The 23,015-nt window shown below is 32.1% G+C and overlaps 1 protein-coding gene across 4 annotated transcripts in view; it reads right to left on the bottom strand.

Moving 5' to 3' along the window:
• Positions 1–18,880: 18,880 nt before the first annotated feature.
• The window catches only part of LOC106077643 (uncharacterized), a 34,541-nt gene continuing 30,406 nt past the window's right edge, over positions 18,881–23,015 (bottom strand). For 2 of the 4 annotated variants that reach the window (XM_056010439.1, XM_056010440.1), the window contains 5 exons: positions 21,986–22,101; positions 21,789–21,820; positions 21,543–21,583; positions 20,143–20,336; positions 18,881–19,811 (listed from right to left, as the gene is read on the bottom strand). In XM_056010439.1, the coding sequence (XP_055866414.1) occupies positions 19,545–19,811; positions 20,143–20,336; positions 21,543–21,583; positions 21,789–21,820; positions 21,986–22,101 (650 nt within the window). In that variant the 3' untranslated portion in view covers positions 18,881–19,544. Of the gene's footprint in view, positions 19,812–20,142; positions 20,337–21,542; positions 21,584–21,788; positions 21,821–21,984; positions 22,102–23,015 lie in introns of all 4 variants that reach the window. The other 2 variants (XM_056010441.1, XM_056010442.1) reach the window with 2 other exon arrangements.

Below are 23,015 nucleotides of genomic sequence, written 5' to 3'. Positions count from 1 at the left end.
TGCAATTATGTCTGGTTTCTCACATTCTAATAAAATGTTTAAGTCTGCTGTTTTGTTCCTAATGCTTTGAAAATTTATTACTAAGGTTTTAAGGTATTTTGGTGTTACTTCTTTAGTAGGTTTGTTTAGTGAGGCTGTTGTATTAATTTTAGTAGATTTAGGTTTAACAGGAGTGGATCTGGCTAGTGGTTGGTGAGTTTGGTTTGGGATGGTGTTTAGGATGTTGTATGGGTTAGAAGTGTCTGCATCAAAGGAATCAAACAGTCCTGATGTAAACCGAGGTAACCCACATGGTACACAGAGCCATGATGCATCTTTGTTGCCTAAGGCATAATACACAGGTGTATTCATATGGAGACATGGTGCATGGTACCATTCATTGCAGGTGTCACATTGAATGGCTTTCTGTTTCATGGTGCATAATTTTTTGCAGATGTTGCATCTATCTTTAGATCTATGCCCTGGATTTGACTCTACATCTCCTGCTATTAATATTAACAGTGCTAGGTATTTATTTCTGCTGTGTCTGATTGAGAACTTCTATTTGTGATGGGTAATCTTCTTTAGTGTTATGGATGTGTATGTTAGGTTATTTTTTAAGTTGCTTTGATCTAAAGTGTGATGATTGATTATGACTGTTGTTTCCTTTTTAAGTTTAGTGTTGACTAAGGTAGATCTGGTTCTGTGTTCAGCTAGTGTGTATTTAGTAATTATTAGGATAAAAAGCCAGAGCAATTTCATGATGACTGTTGTTGATTTTAGTTTTTAAAGGGGTCTAGTCTAAATCTAGTTTAAGGTTTACAATGCCTAATTTATGTCTAAATCTAAATTGAAAGCTAATTTACAATGACAATTAAATCAAATGAAATGGTTTATTAAATTCAAAATATGGACCTAGACGACCTAGATCTAATTCTAGATCAATATATTTACGTGTATAATTAACTATCTAGAATATTACTATTAGTTATTATTAGTAGTATTAGTAGATGATTAGTAGATCTAAAGCCTTAATTAAAGTCTAAGTCTAACACTAGACTGACTAGATCTAGATCTAAAATAATAATTATAATAATAAATATAGACTAGATCTAGTCCTAAGCTAAGAGTTGTTAATTTGAATTAATTAGTGGAAAAAATGCTGAATTAAGTTAAATATATAATTTAAAGATATTAGTTTATTAGTCAAATAGCTTTTTTAATGAATTTGGTTTGATTTTAATACAACAAAACGAAAAATTTAACTCATCTCTTATAACAGTAAACAGGGAGCAGCCATCTTGCCAAGAGGGGGCAGTATTATGACTCTACATTGCGCACTGTCATTAGGTGCGAGACTGTGCACCATGAAGCACAGGACAGAGACACAAAAGGATAGAGGAAGTCAAAGATGGCCGATGATTAGAGAAGAGATGAAAACAAGGACGCTTGTGATGTGATTAGTTTGGCTCTAGTTGTAGTTTCTTATTGTTGATTAAATGTTCTATTAAAATCCTATCGTTGAGGTTTCTAGGCTAAGTTACAGCAATATTTTAAGAACACACATAAATCATTTAAAAAGTTCCATTTAAACATGCGAACTATAATTTAACATTTTCTAAATTTACAAAACGATTTTATGTAAAATTTTTTGAAAAAATATATAAAACGACTTTAGTTAAGTGATTTAAGAGCAGAAAAAAATTGATTAACTTACAGCCTGGGGTCCTTATTACAAGATCTTTTTCGTACATTCTGTTCTTGAAGTCAGTGATAGCACATGAATAAACACCTGATTTTAAACATTCTCTACCAAAACTTGGAGAAAATTTATAAACAGTTTTTGTTTCCTTTATTTGGTTATCATTACTAAAAATTCTTAACACATGACCGGTCAATTTATTTTTTATTTCAATTTTCTTGGGAAACCAGTTCACTTCACAAATAACTTCGTGTGACTCTCCCAAATAGAACTTAAACATTTTGTTATCTGTCAGAACGAGATAAAGAAAACAATAATTTTTACTACATGAATACACATTTAACAATAGATGAATCTGTCAATGAAAAAGATTCAAAGACTCTTGCAAAAAAAAGGGAGAAATAGAGACAGTCAGATAATGTGTGATGTCTAAAAGGTCCAAAATAGTAAAGCATAATGCATGTGAAGATGCTCCTCTATATGCACAAGAACAGGATATAAAACAATGGTTAACATTAATTTCATAGGGTTAGGGCTAGTGTTGCGTCAGGGTGTGGAAATAAATAAAGATTAGTGAAATACATTAGTTTGAATGTATGTATATTTCACCGGCAAAGTGCAGGCATTCAATATAATGATACATACATATTGTTATGACTATAAAATAGCACGTTTAATCTTACATAAGAAAAATAGAACCAAACTAACAACAGCTAAAGTGGCATTGTTTACATCCACTTCGCTGTTTCTCCCCTGGTGCAAAGTGTCCTGCCTAGTGACAGTGTGCAATGCAGGTTCATAACACTATCCTCTGCCTAGTTATTTTCGTCCAGAACAGTACTAGATTTATGATAGGGCAGTTGGGTTGTCAAAGTAGATGAAGTGATGGAAAGAAATTATAGTCCCACTAGAGGTTAGGCCGTAAAACACAATGTCATTTTCAGCCATCTCAAGAAGGAATGCCCTACTACATGTTCATAAACCACATTATCAGTGTCAAGGATCCGCTGAAATTTATTCTGCTTGGTGAAGGCAAACGTACACACGTTTGTCAAGTCCAGACCTGTCGAAGGTTTTGTAGGCATTTGCATTGTCCACATTTTTATTGGCTGTACTTATTAGGCTCACGGTTTCCCCCGTAAGTACTGGTAGACAGACAAAGTATTGGACTCAGACCTAACGTTGTTTTGCTTTGTCAGGCCTATTGAAACACTCACTAAAAGTGCATCAACAGCACGCATAGTTCCAGTCTGATTATAGGTCTCTCCTCTAGTTCCTTCATTTCGCTTAGATCTGCACTTATTGTTGAGAAGGTTCTCTCTTTTCTTATCTTGAAAGCAAGACTTATACGACTTATACGACTTGTCATTACGATCACCGACAGTGCTGCAACCAACAACAACTTCCGTACAGCCACAACAATGATTGGTTGCTGTTTCTTTCTCCGCTTTTCTAGGGTGTAGCTGGCATTCAAGTTTGTCCCTTTTATGATACCCGTGTACTGACAGATCAAGACCATCTTAGTATGGTCGTATGTTTGACCAATAAGATTCTGTTCACATGAACGTCTTCCACACCATCATAAAGCAATGAGATCTCTCTGTTTCCATATTATACAGTTCCACTTCCGATGTTTAGAGATAACCTGAATTTCTTCATAAAATGGATTCGAAGTATGCAACCTTTGACAACTTTGGCAACATTGGGAGTGTTGCCGTTCACTCGTATTATTTCATGATCTCTAATAAAACTGAATCTAATTATTGACCGCGAATGCCCTGTGTCCAAGAGAAACCTATAAGTACCGAGCCAATCCTGCTTTGCACTTTCAAGCTTCTGTTTTGTTAAACATACTCGGGATTCAGATATTCTGAGCTCCAGGTTATTGCTCGATGAACCCGGTGGACCGTAGTGGTTGGCGTTCTGACGCACAACCTTGGGATATTACGATACAATTGCTCAGTACATGACATGTAGTTTTACGATTCCAGCAACGAACAGTTTTCTATTCAGCCTCGGAGTCTGATAAGGCTGGCGTTCATTTAAAGCTTTCTCCACCATGGTGAATTAATTAACTGTGACTATGATAAAGGAAATGGGACGAAACTGCGATACCGGAAACGGAAACACCGCTTAGCAGAAACGCACTACCAAGCGAGCTAACCTCTACATTCTAGACTCTTGTCTAGATCATAGAGATAGAGATATCTAAAAAAAAAACCATCTTTCTGGTCTAAAGTATTTCGCCAGTATTTAATTGCCAACCCAGTAGTAAATAATCACATGCGCCAGCTAGTTGTGAGTAAAGTTAAAGGGGAGAAAATAATTAAGTCTTTTCCCATTTTTGAATACACAAATAGCAATAAAATGATTACACAAATATTGTTGAGAAATAATTTTGTGGTAAGTCACTAGTAATATTACACTCTAATTTACATGGCATATTTATCTAAAATATAAGAATTGTTTATCTAATGAGATGAAATACACTGGCATTCTATAAATAAAGGTACAATTATAAAGTTGTAATTTTATAATGAATGCTTGCGGCTGTAAATAGTATAATATAATCATTAGTAAAAGAAAATTAATTTCGCTATTATCGTATAATTAGAAACTAATAAGCACATATAAGTTTCATCTCATACAAACAGAGGTACTTGTGTTAAAAAACAATATTTTTACCTGAAGGATTAACAGTAAAGTTAAAGTTCAACCCTAAGTCTGGTGCAGTAATTAATCGTACAGTCCATTCGCCATAATCAAACACTGTAATATTTTGGATAAACAATGTTAAGCTGTACACATCCTGGGTGCTGCCATTATTTTTCTGCCATGAAAAGCTTGTACTTAAAGTCTCTTGATCTTTTGCTTTCCATTGGTTGTCGACTTTTACAACAGGGAATTGTGAATCAAAAACAGCAGCTATTACACAAACAGAAAGGTTGATGGATGTACCAAGTGGAGCAACAGCAACTATTTCATAATCTTCCATGTCGCACAGCCGCGGCTGGGCTACAACAATGAGGTCTACAAAAAAATTAATAAATATCATAGATATATTACAAGACACTAAAAACACAATAAAAAAAAACTTATTCTAAATTCTCCTAACGCTTTTTTTTAGCGGCCCCCAAATAAAGAAAAGACGCTCTTCTTTTTGTGTGGTCTGTCTGTCCGTCCGTCTGACCGTCCCGTTTAGATCTCTTAAACTAGAAAAGATAGTGAAAATCTGACATCATAATATTTTAATGATGCTACGGCTACTTTTTTTCTTGTCTTTTATAGAATTATTTCATTCTTATATTCTTTCTGAAAATATTGAAAGCTGTCTATTTACTTGCCTGGGTGGACAACTTATTGGGCCGATTTTGAGATCCTGTTTCCACATACTATCTTTGTAACCTTGTTTTTATTTTTATATTATTATTTTTCTATCACTCGCATTAAGCTACAGCGTGGCCCAACTGGCATAGATGAGACTAAAAGTATATAATTACAATAATTGAAATTTAGATAAAAAAGAGCTGTAACAATAAATATGTAATTAATCCATTCATGCAGAATGATTCTTTATTGGAACTTCATCGCTACGATGGTTATTTATAGCCTATTGATCAAGGTCACTGAGGAAAATATCTTCAATTATGTCATGTTAGCTTTCTCCGGATACATGTCATCAAAATGTGCACTCAATTTTTCAGAGCATTGCAGAGATGGTGAGCTGCAGCCTCCCCAGAAACACTTTTTACGCATTTTTGAAGACCATCTGAATGAAAATAAATTTAACTTTCTTGGTAGATTCCTGAGATACCAAATACCCAGGCAGCATAGAAACAGCATATTCCTTTACGAAATGAGTGGAAAAAATCCGAAGGAAACATTGGTCTTGTCGGGAAATGGGTGCAACGTGATCTATTAAACCCATACAAAAGACAATGCTATCCAAAAGCATGCCGGATTGGTAGAAGCCAGATTAACAACGACCGCTCCTCCTGCTGAGGTGTCACAGGGACTTGGAAGCGAGATGTATTCTACTGAGTCACAACTTAATTCAATAAAGTTTTTGGAGCATGGAGTGTGCGAACTCTCTATTCATGTGGCAAACTAAAGGAACTCACACACGAACTTTAAAGTTATCAATGGGACATTCTCAGCCACTAAGAAATCAGATGGACATGTTGTGAAAAAACCACAACATAAGAAGGTCGCAATAGCTAGTACAGTGGCGAAGAAAGGAACCATCAACATGGTGATGATTTTATAGAGAAAATTAATTGCCTTATAAGTTGCAAATCAGTTGACAGTAGAAAGATCGCCATTCGAAACTGAGCTAGACAACATAAAAACTCTCTAAATTATTACGTTTTTGAATACGAGGTACTAGAGAGATTCTACAGCATAAAAATAAATAGGATATTCTCATTATTACGCAAGACAAGAATGCCAGTACAATGGGAATTTATTTGAAAGAGGCATGGAACTCTTATAGTAAGACAGCAGCTATAAACTCACTGTAGCTAACATCTTATTTTTATACAAATAATGCAGAATAACTTTGTGGCATTTAATAAAAAATACCAAAAAATAAAACGAATAACCAGATCCATTATATCATGTATGCTCTGAGGTTCAAATCTAGCTACAACAAATCTAAAACCAGAACTTGAAGCTTTAATATGCAGCAACCATGACATGATCTTGATAATTGTGCCATAGATATAAAACAATAAAAAGCAACAATACGAACCCATTCAATAAAAACGACGTTAAAAAATTTCAAAAGCCAAATATTGTGGAATCGTTTAAGGCCACCTTGTGAAATTAGCAGCCCTCAACCTTGTACACGAGGACATATGATCACTTTAGGATACAATAAAAGAAATGTTACACAAGTAAGCATACTAAACATTAAAAGCATTAACCAACTTAATACTCTTCTGAGGAATTAACAGATGTGTGTAGGAGGTGACAGAATATTACAGTCATCAGTATAACCTCGAGATAAATCCAAACGTAAGTTTAATCAACAAAAAAAATGGGAAATAAAGACATTGGCGAGGCTCATATACTAATCAGAAGTAGTGGAATAAAAAAGATCATTTACAATTTGCAAGTTCCCTGGAACTGATAACATACTATCAGAAAATTTAAAACACCGCTGCTCACAGAAAACAAAATGTTTAAGAAAAATCTGCCAGTAAATTTTGAACGAAAAAAAACACATGGCCAAAATAATGGTCCCAATCATTAACTATGTCACTACCAAAGAAAGGAAGCTTGAGACAATGCCAACACTATAGAAGGATAGGTCTGTTGATCTGTTCAGATATCCAAGCACGGTCTTGCTAGGAATAATTTTTAACAGTCTAAAGGGATAAGCAGATGCTTTTCGAATAAGAGGCAGGCTTCAGAGCAGATAGATGTCCCGCTAACCGGGAAAATGGAAAGATTTGGGTGCGAGAACTGTCACAGCACCCCAACGACTATAGTAGAGGGACAACTAATAATGATGATGATGAGCAATTACTCTTTTTTTATACATCTGTAATGGTAATGCTATCGTGCTGAGAGAAAATACGACAACTACTAAAGTTATCATTGTATTAGTTGTAAAAGTTCTGATTTTTAGCGGCACCCGTAACGGGAAAAGTCGCTTTTAACCTTGTGTACAATGTCCGTCTGTCACAATTAGATATAAAAAATGATTGATAATATTTAGCCAATAAAACATATTTCAGCCCTGATGAATTAATCCATTGTTCTTTATTTCGGTCCTTATGGTTGCAAACATTTTTTTTGTTAGACCATTCGTTTAGGATTCAAGTTTTTAATGTGGTGTCACTGATCTGGAATACATTTTCAGTTTCAGACATATCTTGACAAATACCTATATAATAATTTAAAGAAAACCAGTGACGGTGCCTTTCTTATTCTGCAGTCTGTTTCGCATTTGTGCAAGCCTATCCTGAACAATGACATTTTTTGTTTTTTTATATTAGCGTTTCAACAACAATAGTTAGAAGGAATATAACACAGGTTGTTGAAGAAAAAATCGTTAAGTTTTGATAAATTAAATTTTACTTTGAACACATTTCATCTTTATTGGATATATTTTTCTTTTATTTTAGGATTGCAAGACCAAATATTTATAGCCAAAAAAAATCGATATTAGCATATATAAAAAGGTTTTACTAGTTATAAATACAAATTATGTTCTTAATAAAAGAATATATTCTATATAATAATGTGTTTTTAAACATTTAAGTACCTTGGGCTAAGAAAAAAGCAATGCCGACAGTCCACGGTAAATAAATAAATTCTATCATTTCTATGACCGAAGTTATATTAAAATGCAAAGTAAAATATATTAAAATTTTGAAAGCAAGCAACGACACATAAACAGGCTGAACATTAAACTTTATCTGTCGATATTGTGAAAAACGGAGCTTATAATCAATCGGAAATGAGTCAAATTAATCAGTCAGTAATTACTATTAAGTGTTTATTGAAGTATCTTAACCCGGAAGATCTAGGCCTGTCAATGTGAAGGCGATGTGGGCTATCGGGCAACGCGCTATAAAGGGTAACGCATTACTTAAAAGACATGAAAGCAGAAAATAAAATATATTAATAAATATAACGGTGTCATAAAATGAAGACTTACAAGAAAACTGTTAATCATTATAAGGATAAAATCAAAACTCCACGCCTCTAACAATGAACTAATTTCCTCTACAAGTACAACTCCGAAGCGACTCCTCTAAACCTGAAAAATACTCATATTGATATTGGTTTAGATGACGCAAGCACGACATTTGCAATTGGGAAAAAGATGTGATTCACTTTAATTACATGAATGGTGACAAGATTGTCAAGGCTGCTTACATAACATGTCTTATAGCTAGTTATCTTGCCTAAATCTAGAGATGTTGTATTACATTAAGAAGTGAATCGGATGTATACATCATAATGCGTACTAACCGCTAGCTACTCCTGATCATAATATTGGCCTAGATCTAGAACTAATTTTAAGATTAAATGTGTAAAGTCATACGAATTCTAATCAAGAGTAACCCTCGTCAACTCTATCGTGTTGATAGAAACATTTTGTTAGTCTAACAAGACATTCTGATTTTTTAAAATAAAATGCTAAAAGAACTCGACGCACCAATGTTTATTAAACCTCATCACCTTTCTCGTATTTAATTAAAAAAACCCACATTTTTAGCTGCCCCCCCCCCATAAGAAAAGTATGCTATTAGTTTATGTTCCTTCGGAGTTGAAGATAATTTACTTCTCTAGTCCAAACCATTCGCAAGGCTATGGATGTAGCAGTGGCCAGGGTTAAAAAGCAGGGGCCATAGAGAAGTCCAAAAGATAGTCCAGCACGCATACCGCATGGCCAAGCAGCCATCCTACTTAATTTACTCGCTGGATTTAGATCTAATTTAGATTTTTTTTTCAGACTAGATCTGACCTAGATTTCCTTAAATTAGATCTAAATCTATATTCTAATCATACAATTTAATTAATGAAAGTCATTGTAGATTCTAGATCTAGAAGTTCTAAATCTAGTCTAGACATGGAACTATACTAATGGAACACCAGCTTCGAGTTTTTTACAAAGCCAAAGAGAGTCGAAGTGCCGTCGCGCATCTTTTTTCGCGCATGGTGCAAAGTGGAGAAATCCATGATGATGCCAAAGAAGAGATTTACTCCGTCAGTCCCTTGCAATGGGTGTAAAACTTTCGTACGCTCTATTTGATTAGATGTGTAAAAACTTCATCCATTTTCTGACTATCTGATATAATAGATACAATTTTCCCGAATAAGAGATCGTCACAAAAGTTATTTTTTTCGACCACCCTATAAAATGCCACATTTTTTCAAAAAAATAGAATCTAAATTCCGAAAATACAATCTTTCAGTGTTTCTGTGTTTGGTTTATTTACACTAAATCTGGATGAAGACCTGTCTACCGTTCCGCTAAATACGTATTTGTTACGATATACTAAATTGCAAGAAATAAAAATAGGAGGCCTAATACAGTTTTGACACTCCAAGCTACGCATTTCTAATCGTTTTTTTTATTACTATCGAAAGGACTAGGCTATAGGCATACATGCCTCGTGGGAAACAAAGAAAAAGTTCATCTCGGTAATATTGTAGCGTAAATAAAATGACCAAAAAAAAAACTATAGCCTAATCTAAAATGAAATAGATCTAGAGCTAGATTTTCTTGGACGAATGATATAAAATAAGTATAAATAATATGTCATATGAATCTAATAGATTTAATACCAATACTGATACAGTCATTCATTAATTAATTATTTGAATTACTTGACTACCAACTGGGTATTTTTATTGACAAAATACAATGTATTTTATGTGCATTTATTAAAAACAACAACCAAAAATTAAGCGTTCGACTCAACTAGATCTAATATTAATAATATAGATTCTAGTTCTAGATCCAGAAAACTACTTCTCTAATTCAGTTTTCTAGTTTAATTCTAGTTAGATCTAGATGTCTAGAATAGTAGATCTAAATCTAGCCAGGGTTTTTGTCATGGAATAGATCTATAAACCTGCAGCTGCCTACTGATCACGATATGACAGATACTATTGATGAGATACTCTCTTTACTTCTATATTACTATATATAATATATACTATATAGATCTACATCTAAATCTAGTAGATCACAGTAGAACTCAATGTGTACTTCCGACTTTAGCTCAACAAGTCTACTCCAAACTATACTAGTAGGCCTAAAGTCACAAAGTGTAAAGGATCATTTTATATTCAAATAAAAAATGTATAGGCCTAAATGAATCAAATAATCAGTCACTAATTTGACTAATCTAAATTGTTATTTTTTAAATGGCAAGTGTTATTAATGACTTCTGACTTGTACACGAGTTGCAGAGATTCTATCTTTTATTTTGATGACATGTTACGATATATCAATGATATTTAGATAAATGCAAGTACCTAGTGGAACAAAGTGAAAAGGACCATTTAATATAAAGCAAAGAAGTAAGATGTTTATAATCCATCAAACTCACAGAGGACTTGTGTCATTTGTGACGGCATTTCATGCATTTACAGAAGAAACAAACTATGCTACAAAAATGATAGGCTTGTCTTTGATTCCGAAGACTTATGAGGAATGCTATGTTTCCAGAGGCTACTCAGCCCCAGCTGTGACCTACATATTATGCCACACTGAGCACAGGCATAACCATTGTCCACCTGTGGTAGAATCAGTTGTTGTTTTTTTTTGCCGTCTACCCTCGTCAATTAATTTTCATTGGTGTATACCACACCTTAGTAAGTGACCTCCAGCTGTCTCGTTCTGAAGCTGTGTGCAAACAGGGCTCTCTTATTCTATGTCAGTTAAAGCAAGTTGGCGCCTAAGCATGTCTTTAAAGCATTTCTGTGGTACCTCTTTACGTGCATATGACATGTTAGGCAAATGGTTTTGCCTATCGGAAGGCCATTTCAGAAAGTATAGGTGTTTAAAATGAAACTCCAAATATCTGGACTTCCAGTTACCACGAAAATAAGCTTATGTTTCAAAGAGACGACACTGGCACTTCAGCTAAGACGATCAGTAAAATCAATAGCAACTTTAATTGCAGTCCACCAAACAAGATAAAGAAAACAAGTGTGGCTTCAATAGCATAGATGATATTTAGTTTACTTTTATCTCATTTACTAGTATTACTATTTCATTGACTAAGGTTTTTATTGTCAAATAGGCATAAGTACATGTACTAGTTCCTGCAATTTGATGAAAAAAAATAATTAAATTGTGTATAGTCTATATACAAATGTTAATAAGAGATCACAGCTTAGCTTGATTTACTTCATATTTTAAAACTATGATTTTGTGTTCTGACTCTACTCTAAATAAATTATATTTTATTTTAAGAATGCAAAGTTTGAAATTCTGATCTGATGAAAAAAATAAAAATTAAACAAATGTAGATGTTTATGGTTCTTTTGTATTTATTTTCAAACTATTTATTCATTAAAAATTAATTGCTCATTATCAATTACTTGAAGTAAAGATCTAAAACACAAATTCAATACATGATCAGCTCTCAATTCATGCAGATCACAGCCCATCACTTAAATGTATTTACTGTCAATTCTACAGACTATTCATTTCAAAATGTTGCTTTAAATTGTTATATGACACAATCAAAGTACTGGTACCTCACATTGATGTAGGCCTAAAGCAGCTGAAATAATGACAAATTTTCATTCACTAACTTGTACTGTCATTTATTATCGGACGTGTCAAAACTAATGACCTGTATATATAATTGATTAAGCAGGAGCATCAACAAATCTTGAACAATAATTGTCTACAGAAAAACTTTATTCTTATCCAAACAATATACATTTACAATGTATTTAAACAAGTTAATTTATACAAATCTGTATGGCCTAAAGATTATAGTGTATTTTGAGCATTGTGTGAATACCAAGTTACATTATTACATGAAAATAGTGTACTCATTTTTTAAATATTCTGGGTAATAAAAATTAAAAACTAATATGATACAATAAAATTGAAGCATTAGTCAAATAAAAAAAATATTTTCACTCAAGATCTATGTGAACTCTATGCTTCAGAAAAATCATTTTGAAATTAATTTAAAAAAAAAATAAATTTTTATTGTTCTTTAGTCAATGGAATGATAGCAGCAATTATTTAACAATTTCATGATTATCAATTCAACTCAATATACTTATAACTGAAAAATAATTCATATGGTTTAGATACAACCATTTGAAATAATGATTTTAATTTTTTTCTTAATTTGCTTATTTCAAATCTAATATAAACAAGATTTCCTCTGTCAAGGAACTTATGAGGGAACAACATGCATGTTCTTCTCAGTAAGTTTTGCAAAGGGAATTAAGAATATATGATGTTACTTTTTTTTTGCCAACATTTTAAACCTTCGCACCAGGTTTTAGTTTTAAGGAAAAGGCACCATATTTTATATGTTTACTTTTGTTAGATTCTTATTTTAATTTTAAAAAAGTTAAATTTCCCTTACATATCTTGCAATCTATGGGGCAAATGATATAAAGTTTATCAGTTTCTGTGCCCCATGGTTAGTGAGGGTGTCATGTACCCTGCACAACAACCAACCACCTTTCGAAAAAAAATCCCATTTCAGACCTCACAATCTATAGGGCAGATGATGTTTAGGTCATTTGATTCTTCGGCCAGTGCATCATGTGGCCAGCACAACAACCAACCATCTTTACTTTCCAAAACAAAAGTCAGCTACCCATTAGAGTACAAATACTCCTTCTTCCCTAGTGCTATTAGAGCATGAAATGGGTTGCCTGAGCTAGCCAGGAAAACCGGTGACTTGGCAGAATTTAAGTCATTGGTTAATATGCATGACTAAATGCATAACGCGTAGGACGTAATCATCTTCTTTTTTGAAGTAACGTATGTATTATATAAGATAATATAAGGTGGACTCAAGGGGCATCCAATAATCTAAAAAAATTAAATCTGAGTCTTCACAGAGATTCAAACCCATGACTTAACCATTCAGCCATGGATCCCAAAACTGCCTTTACTTATTCCTTACTATTGCCATGTATCCCTAGCCTTTTGAATTCTGAAATTGAAAATCCCAGTCTTAATCGAACCCAGAAACCCTCAGTTCAGAAGTCAAGTGCTTTACCACTCATTCACTGCACTCCCTATTGTTTTAATGGGGCTCAGATTAATAGTTTTCAAGTACAATATCAAACAGATTTATAAGAAATACTAAATCCAAACCTGTTGGCTGAATGACAGGATATACATAAATATGTATAGAGCTTACAGTATAATATATATATCTTAAATTAAAATTGGTCCAAGACATTTATTTTGCAACATGATGGGATTTTCCTTTCTGGTGGTGCTATGCAGGAGCCCAAGAATCTCATCTTTTCTCATAACAGAAAGTTATCTAGTTATAAAAATAAATAAAAGGATTTTAAAAAAATAAAAATATGTGTGACATGTGTTGACCATGCTAAACGTATATATATGTTATTAAGTATAATTATATAATTTTGCCATTCTAAAAATAGTCTGTACCTAAAAGGAGCTACTGCGTTAATATGTAGACATGGCCCTGACCTTAATAGTTATGAATTATTACTAAAGGTGAAGGCAGATGTTCAGTTAATTTGATGGACATTGCACTCATCTAAAAGCAACTATAACATATATTATGATTTACATTTTCATGGAAAACTAGTTTTTTCAAAAATACAAGTACTTCAGCTTATGAGAAAAGTGCATAGGGAAAAATTGCAATACCTTACCTTTAAGAGGTGCAAACAATCATTGACTTGTCAGGAATGCATGCCTTTTTCTTGCATTTCCAAACATAACTGTAATTATACAATTAGGCATATTGGCTAATTTCTTTTGAAAACATTAAAATTAAAAAATAATATTATTATTTTGAATATATTGGTACATCATCAGAACTGGTTGCCATGGTTCTACTTGTTAATAACTGAAACATTACAAACATTTTTTTAAATTTATAATTTATTACAGATTAGAAAAGAAATGTTGCCAGGAAAAATACCAATGGTTACAATATACCTGATGATACTTTTGTAGCCTTAAAATGCACCAAAACTTCATTCATTAAATCTGATAAGAAACATATATGTATCACACAAGTCCAAGTTGATCAGAGTGTCATAGCAAATAATTAACTAGATATGTAAGTTTTATATTAAAGTGATGAATTTTAGGGGATAGATCCATATTCACACCACATCATTTTTTATTTCATGAACTCATGGGTCTGGGCATGGCATGGAATGGAAACTATTATTTAATGTATGGGGTGTAGGCGATGCATGGATTATAAATTGTCTTGTATAGATTAGATTGGGTAAAACTTCCCGTCGAAGGTAACTTTTACTGATAGATCTGGATCAATTATAAATTTATGGGATCTAGGCCTGCATAAATTTTATCTTTTATTTATATATTTTATGTACATATATAACTAGTCTAGAATCTATAATTATATCTTAATAATAATTTTTGTAGATGTCATATAATATCTAAAATATTAAGTATAGATCAGTAGATTTAGAATTTTAGCTCGTAAATATTTTTATATTCCAAAGCTAAACTGGATCTATATATCTATCTAGAATTTAGATCGGTAGATTTAGTTTTTAGCTAGTAGAATACTTTTATATTCTAAATCTAAACTGGATCTAGATCTAATTATTCTAGAAGCTTAGATCTAGAAGACTAGTTGTCAAGATTTGACTACACTATGGCTAATGTACTAGCTTAGTAGGCCTACTAGATAGATCAAGAGACAGAGTACTAGTAGACTCTTGCCTCGTTGGGCCTCTCAAATCAGCTACAGACAATTTAGGAATTTCGATCCGATTCCAAGATCTACAAACTACAAGTTAGAGTCTAGCTAGAGATGCTAGATCTAGTCTAGAAGGTTGATCAATTAAAAATAAAATAAATCATTTCTTAAGTTTGTAAAATTATATTTTATAGATCTAATCTATCTATTTATAATATAGAAATCTATGTCTACTATTTTAATATTTAAAATGATATGGCTGATGATATTAATTATTTTAATTGAGAGATTGACATACAAAGTAACAAAATAATTAGATCTTATACTAACTCATAGACTCTACTTACATTGTATTGTATCAAACCTTCGAGTTTACGTTCCAGTATCTTGACTTGACTACATTGACTAAAAAGGGACTATCACGGTGACTATGATTATTTATAGATCAAGATTACTAGTCTAGATTATTATCTATGATGATGATGATTATCAGCTGGTAGATCTATAGGTATAATCTGTATAAACTATAATCACTGCATTCGTTTCATTCACTGTCTGTATCAATAATCATGTGATGTGAAAGTGAAGTCTAGATTTAGATCTAGATTAGATAGAATTGATAGAGTATAAATCTACTTTCTACTACTAAAAAGTATTATTATTATAGATCTACAATCTACATCTACTAATATTAGTACAGGCACTGGATCTACAGTAGTAGTAAAAACTAGGAGCTGGTGTTCCATTAGTATAGTTCCATATAAAGAAGATCAAGATTTAGAATTTTAATATCTAGATCTAGATCTAGACTTATAGCCTACTGTAGCTATGATTTTTAGATTAAAATATTAAACTTATCTACTATTTTAGTCTTTTAGTCAATTGATAGATTATCTAGGCTTTATTTTTTACGTATATCTAATCTAATTTACATCTGGTAGACAGAGGCATATGACAGAGCATCATGGCGTCGCGCTATGAAAACTGGTGCCTTAATTATCTTATCTTATATAATACAGACGTTACTTCAAAAAAGAAGATGATTACGTCCTACGCGTCAAGCATTTAGTCATGCATATTAACCAATGACTTAAATTATGCCAAGTCACTGATTTTCCTGGCTAGCTCAGGCAACCCATTCCATGCTCTAATAGCACTAGGGAAGAAGGAGTATTTGTACAAATTTGTCCTAGCATATGGGACGAACAACGTGCCTTTATCTTTGTGTCTTTCAGAGTATCTTATTAAATTTTGTTTTTGTATTTGAAGATTATGGTTCAGTGTTTTATGTATGATATTGCTACTTTACTTCTGAGTCATCTGTCCTGAAGGCTTTCTAAATTTAGTAATTTTACTAAAGGTTATACTCTAGTCAAGTGTGAAAATTCGTTTGTTAAGAATCTCAATGCTCTATTTTGTGTCTGTTCCAGTTTCTTAATGTTTTCTTGAGTTGAGGGGTCCCAAAAGGAGGATGCATATTCTATTCTTGGCCTAACCAAGGTTAAATTACATTTTAGTCTTATGTTCTTATTTGATTTATAGAAATTCCTTTTAATAAACCATAATGCTTTGTTTGATTTTTTTTTTATAGTTTCATCAATATGTGGATTCCATGACAGTTTTTCATTAATTATAACACCTAGGTATTTTGCGTTTTTAGTCTGTTAGTGGTCTACCATGAATAAGATACGTGGAATTAACTTGTTTTAGTTTTTTTTTTGTTACTGACATTTTTCTGGGTGGAAAGACATGCTCCAATTTGATTCCCATTTCTGCAATTCATCTAATTCTCTTTGTAAATTATCTGTGTCTTGTGTTGTTTTTATTGTTCTATATATTAGGCAATCGTCTTTTGTTCCTGAAGTAATGCAATTTGGTAAATCATTTATGTAAATTAAAAATAGTAGTAGACCTAAGACTGTTCCTTGAGGTACACCTGAGTTTACTGTTATCGGTGTTGATTTAGAGCCATTTATTATTACAGTTTGTTCTCTTCCTATCACAAAATCTTTAATCCACTGATGCAATGGACCATTAATGCCGAAATTTTTTTAGTTTTTAAGCAAAATTTGGTGGTGAAATTTGTCTATTTCTGAGGAAAAGAGAAAAGTGCTGGCAGAAGAAAAGCGCCAGAGAAGAATGACACTAGCTCCAGCTGAAATAACCTTCCCTGTGTGCAGCCAAACATTCCAGGCTCACATAGGTCTCACCAGCCACATGAGGAGGCACAAAATCCCAGTGCAAACCCTCAGCCCCCTGGATGACAAAAATGGTCATCATCGAACCACGATGGACGAACTATATATAGTACATCTAAATTATTTCAAATCAAGATTTTAGATATAGAATTATAAGATATAGATTTTAAGAGTGCTAGATCAGAATTTTTGTTTAGGTCAATCTAAAACTATATTCTAGTTCCACCTAATGTAAATGCAAATATCTCTGTTGTTAACTGTGCTGGGACATCAAGCAAAAGTTAATAAAGTAAAGTTTGGTACCTGTTTAATTTTTTTCAAATTACAAAATAATGTCTAGAGATTATATAAAATCGCTTTTCTGACATATACATACACGATAGCTGTCTTGTCAAATAGTCTAAATAATCTCTTTATCAATAATAGGTTATTAAATTTAGTGAACAGCAGCGCTGGTTTTGCGGTATGTACATTGGATTGTCGTTCGATGGTCTTGGTGCTCACATGTTCGTACCCTGCTCGCTTCCATCCCCCGTCGTCCAGTTGGAGATTCGGACTAGGAAGTAGATTATCTTTAACTTTGAAGGAACATCCGAATCATGTAAAACATTATACAGAAAACATTTTTTACAACGCCAAATAATTATTTGAAATATTATTACTTTGGACAATCAAAACAAAGTCATGTCTTGAATATTTCTTGCAAATAGACAGATCCGATAACACACATTCTCTTTGTAAAGTTTATTAAGTTGTGCCTTTTATAGAAACATGTGTTGAACGTATAATAATATAATGCATTTAGATTTTAACAATAAATAGTTTCCTTTCAGAAGGCCAAAATTAAACTTAGCAAGCTACAAAAATGTTAAAATAAAATGTTGATAAGTTCTAATGCTACAGATTTTATAATCCAAATAAGATTATCGGACAAACGGAGACAAAGACCATACAGAAATAATAGCATTTTTTGAGTATCTTTAGTAATAAGTACTAACAATATTGATGTATATCGTTCGGCAGTCAAGTGATTTGATATTAAATAGGTATTTCTTTAGCTATTTTGATACATATAGTCGTGTTTAATCATATACAAAATCTGCATATGCTCATATTATGTTAATTAATCAAATTGTAAAGCTTTAATTAATACGCAATTAAAAGGTAATTCACAACTCATGTGATACTTTAAAAGAGTAGGAGAATGAGATTGAAGGGATTAAATGATAAGAAATAACGAGGCATATCCCTTTCAATATAAAAAAAATGTAAGTGTTTTTGTGTCCATTTAGCTTTGTTTAAATTATATTTTATGTTAGAGTTAGTAAAATGCTGCATCGTTGTAGTTACTGATTGGGGCCATAAAAGCTCATAGCGATGAACAAAAATTAGCTTTATTTCTCAAGTGTTGTACACCATTAGACTCAATGGAAACTATTTCTTTTAAAATCAATGTGTTATTCCAATACAACTGGTTGTCTTCTATGTAACATGAGCAGTGTTAATAGCTAGGCCTTCACATGAGAATTTCGCTGGAACGAAATCATTCTAAATTCAGAAACAAATTGAAAGTTATAAAAATAATAAAAACAAACACATTAAAAGACATCCATAATTTGTAAGCATTTTATTATAATTTGCAAATTATTAATAATCCTGAGTCTTAAATGTTTCCATTATCAAGTCAACATTCAAACTAACATTTCTTTGAATGTACTAACCATAGTGATGACATTAACGACTTTGTCGTAACTTTACACATATCTTTTTACGTCTTCTCAAAACTTGGCGTCATGTATTATGGTTCCATAAATTATTTTTTTAACGTATTTTTATATTTTATTTTTTTTTAATTATTATTTTTTTTTGGAATAGTAGATATTGAGACGTTATTTATAACGATTTCCAGCCTGATAAAGTGTAAAACATCTTCTGGCATCGTTTCATTAGTAATGTGCTTTTTTTCTGTTTTAAGATAAAAGTATTTTAATTTTTCTAAAGGCTTACGGATATTAAGATACATATGCCAAACCAGTTCAATCTCATTATTTTAGCTAGGAATAAAAACAACATTTATTTATTTGCTATTAAAGTATAATTTTTCTTTTGACGTCAAAATATTTTGGGCATAATTTAGAATTACTTATTATTTTTATTAAAGACTTTTATTGAACAAGCCGATTTGTAAAAGACATTTATTAATTACCAAAGTTGAATTATCTAAAAGTAGTCAAACTAAAACACATTTTCATGTTTTACTAATTCCTTAAAGATTTATGAGTTCACTTGACTAGGACTTGACGATGTTATTGTGAAATCATTCAAATTAGTTTTTTTGTCACTAATCTTTTTCTTCTGTTTAATTCTGGGTTGTTTGAACTGGAGTAATGGAATTTTGCCGGATTTTTCCAGGTCGAGAGAAGCGTAGATGACATTATCAGTTTGGCGCGATGAGGCCGAGGAGTTGGCGCTTCTCAGACTGTTAGCGTGAGAGACTGTGACGTAGAGCAGACCTTCATCTGAGATGTACCTGCCGCTTGGCTGGAAGTGGAAATAGAATTAAGTATTATTATAGAAGTAGGCCTACATTAAAATTCGACGTTATATATATATAAGCATATCTTTATAACATTTTTAGCAACTTGCATGTATATATTTCAATTGTTTTAAAACTCTTTAATTTTTGTATCTTACTTAATTTAAGTTAAATATATTTTGGGCAATATTTTATTACTATTATTATATTTTCATTTTACTATGTATTATTTGTCATGATAATGTTAACAATATCAAGGATGCAACATTGAACTTGACATTCATCCAACATTCAGCCTAGTTTTTGTGACAGAACATCCAAAATGACATTACTTACCGGATCTTTGTAATCATTGTCTCCTATTCCAATAAATGAAGACTCTTGTTCCAAGTCACAAGTGTTCAGGTATATTCGTTCATCCAAGTCCTTCGTCAGGTCTGGAGCGTTGGCCACCAGACGCAAAGATCTAGGCCTAGACGTTTTGAGATTCATATACATGACGTCATTTTGGTTATCTACATTGATGTAATCTGTGAAATAAAATGAGTCATTACTACAAGATTGCTTCGAATGATATACATTTCATGAACTATCAAAAAAAATAAATTACAAAGACAGTTTGTGTGGAAACACAAACTCAAAATCGGTCCCCAAAGTTGTCCACCCAGGCAGGTAAAAAGACAGGTATCAATATTTTCAGAAAGAAGGTTGACAGATCTTGTGTGGTGCCCCAGCGGTCCAGCAGACCAAAGGATTGGTGAAAGTGAATGTGAAGTTAAATGCGAACCTGGCCTAACTGATGTCTTATAATAAATATCTAATTGATCTAATTGTTTTGTAAAGGGTTAATCTCTTATTCCAATCCTCAAAAAAAAAAAAAAAAAAGAATTTTCTAAAAAAAAAAAAAATTACTTTAGTTAAGTGTTCTATGGTCGTCGTATGACTCTACAGTTCACGCGATAATATGAAAACCTACTTATTAATTATTTTTTTAAATTATGTCCAACTTATATGCATACTAAATAGATTTTTTTCTATTAAAAAAAGTAAACAATATTTTTGGGTAATTGTAGTCTCGTTACTAGGACAGAACTTACATAACGTAGCAATAAAATGTTAAAATATTTTTAAACACAAAATCTAAAACCATTTGCATTAATGTGTTAGAAATATGGCGAATAGTCATCTCCTCTACTAATGAACCTCCTGTGTCTGTTACTATTAATAATAAATAGTAGTGTATTTTTATGAAAAAAAAAAACTGCTTACAAAAGTGATTTTAAAAAAAAAAGATTTTTCGCTTTTAGAAAAGAAAAAAGTAGCCGTTGCTTCAGAACTTTGAATAGACTAAAATATTATAATGTCTGATCTTTACTATCTTTCCTAGTTTAAGAGATCTTACGGAAGGACGGGAGGACAGACGGACAGACATTTCACACAAAACTAACAGCGTCTTTTCCCTTTCATGGGCCGCAAAAAAGAAAAAAACTAAAAGTCAAATTAATCACGTTGTTTAGCAAAAAGAACATTAGCGAAAACGTCATTAAAGCTGTATACTTTATCAAAAAGCTCGAACAAAATGTTTAAGTCCTTTGTAGAAGACAAACTGTATGAAGAACTGATTTGTTTGTAACATCATTTTTTTACATTTCCTTGGATGTTCCTTCAGAGTTGAAGATTATCTATAGCCTAGTCCAAGGATTATTTCATTAAACTAGCTATTACCATTCACTTACTGTTATCATTTCTCTGGCCTTGCGTATATAGATTTAGTTGTCTAGTAAAGAAGAAAATATAAATTTAAATACATTTTTAATGATCTTCTTTTAAAACATTAGGCGTAAATAATATATTACGATAGCATTTTAAAAATTTAAAATATTGATATTTTAGACATAAAATATTATAATTATATCTCGTCTCATATTACTAAGGAAAGAGTTTAACTTAAAAAATTTAAGCATATGGTGACTATGACTTACGTTTCAACTTTCTCGCGCTTGACTTTAGCTACAAAATATAATATAAAAAAACATATATCATTTTATTGCTATGGTTTTGTTTTTGTATACCGCATTCAGCGTATTGTGTTAGACATTATTCTCAAAGTACTAGGAATACAGTTAGCCTATTAATCTCAGAAAAAACGTATATTGTCAATTATTTAATTATGCGTACCTTTCTTTCTGACAATAAACACGATTATTAAAACCACTGTACACACTATGACTGCAACAACAAGTACTGCATATATATACACAGATGAATCCATATTGTCATTCTTTAGAGCATCGCCTATAATGACAAGTTATAGGACTCGAACAAAATTTTATTAACAAGTTTACAAAGACAGTTTGTGTGGAAATACAAACTCTAAATCTGCCCCTGAAGTTGTCCGCTAAGGCAGGTAAAAAGGCAGGTCTCAATAAATAATAGCAGAAACGATGAACTACAAGGAGGCGCGGTTGCTGAGCGGTAATCGCTTGGCTTCTGACCGTGTGAATCCCGGGTTCATACCGATAGCATAGATCTAGGTAGGTAGTTCTTAGAAGGAGAAGACATGTGCAAGACTTTATTCGGCGAAGACAGGTCTAGGAAGTTGTCTTCGAGTGTTGTAGTTGTTGAATATTTTTAATCTTTAGAAAATCTAGAAAACAAAATTAAAAAGAAAAAAAACATTGACCTAAAACAATTCAACTAGTTTGACATTTGTATTAAAAAAAACACCAACTGCGTTTCTAGATAGATGCACCAGAGTCATGAATATGTTTAGCAATGCGTTTTTTTTTGTCCTTGTTTATAAAAGTACAGACAACATGCTACACTACATTCAAGAAGACCATTAAGACCTGTCTGTTTAAAACTTGTTTAGATTAGTTTAATTTTAGCTCTTGTTCTTGTAATGTTATTACAGCGCCTTGAGTCTAAATTTGTTTGTTAACAGCGCTTTATAAATAAATTATTTGTATTATTAATTTCATTCTTCTTCTTTACAAAATAATTAAGCTGACATGTTTGAAAATATGGATTGTCCCAGACTCCTAGAGGAAGGAACAGTTTCGGGAAAATACAAAATAAATTTCTGCCTGTTGCAATGTTGACATGTTGATAAATATTCTAATATTCTCTATTATTATTTTAATTTTGTATATCTTAAGGGAATACATTTTTGTGAACATACTTCAAAATAAAGATTTTTTTTTACATTT

This window comes from Biomphalaria glabrata, chromosome 14, assembly GCF_947242115.1.
Source record: "Biomphalaria glabrata chromosome 14, xgBioGlab47.1, whole genome shotgun sequence".
NCBI lineage: Eukaryota > Metazoa > Mollusca > Gastropoda > Planorbidae > Biomphalaria > Biomphalaria glabrata.
The sequence above is the reverse complement of the archived record's forward strand: the minus strand, read 5'-3'. Positions and strand labels throughout refer to the sequence as shown.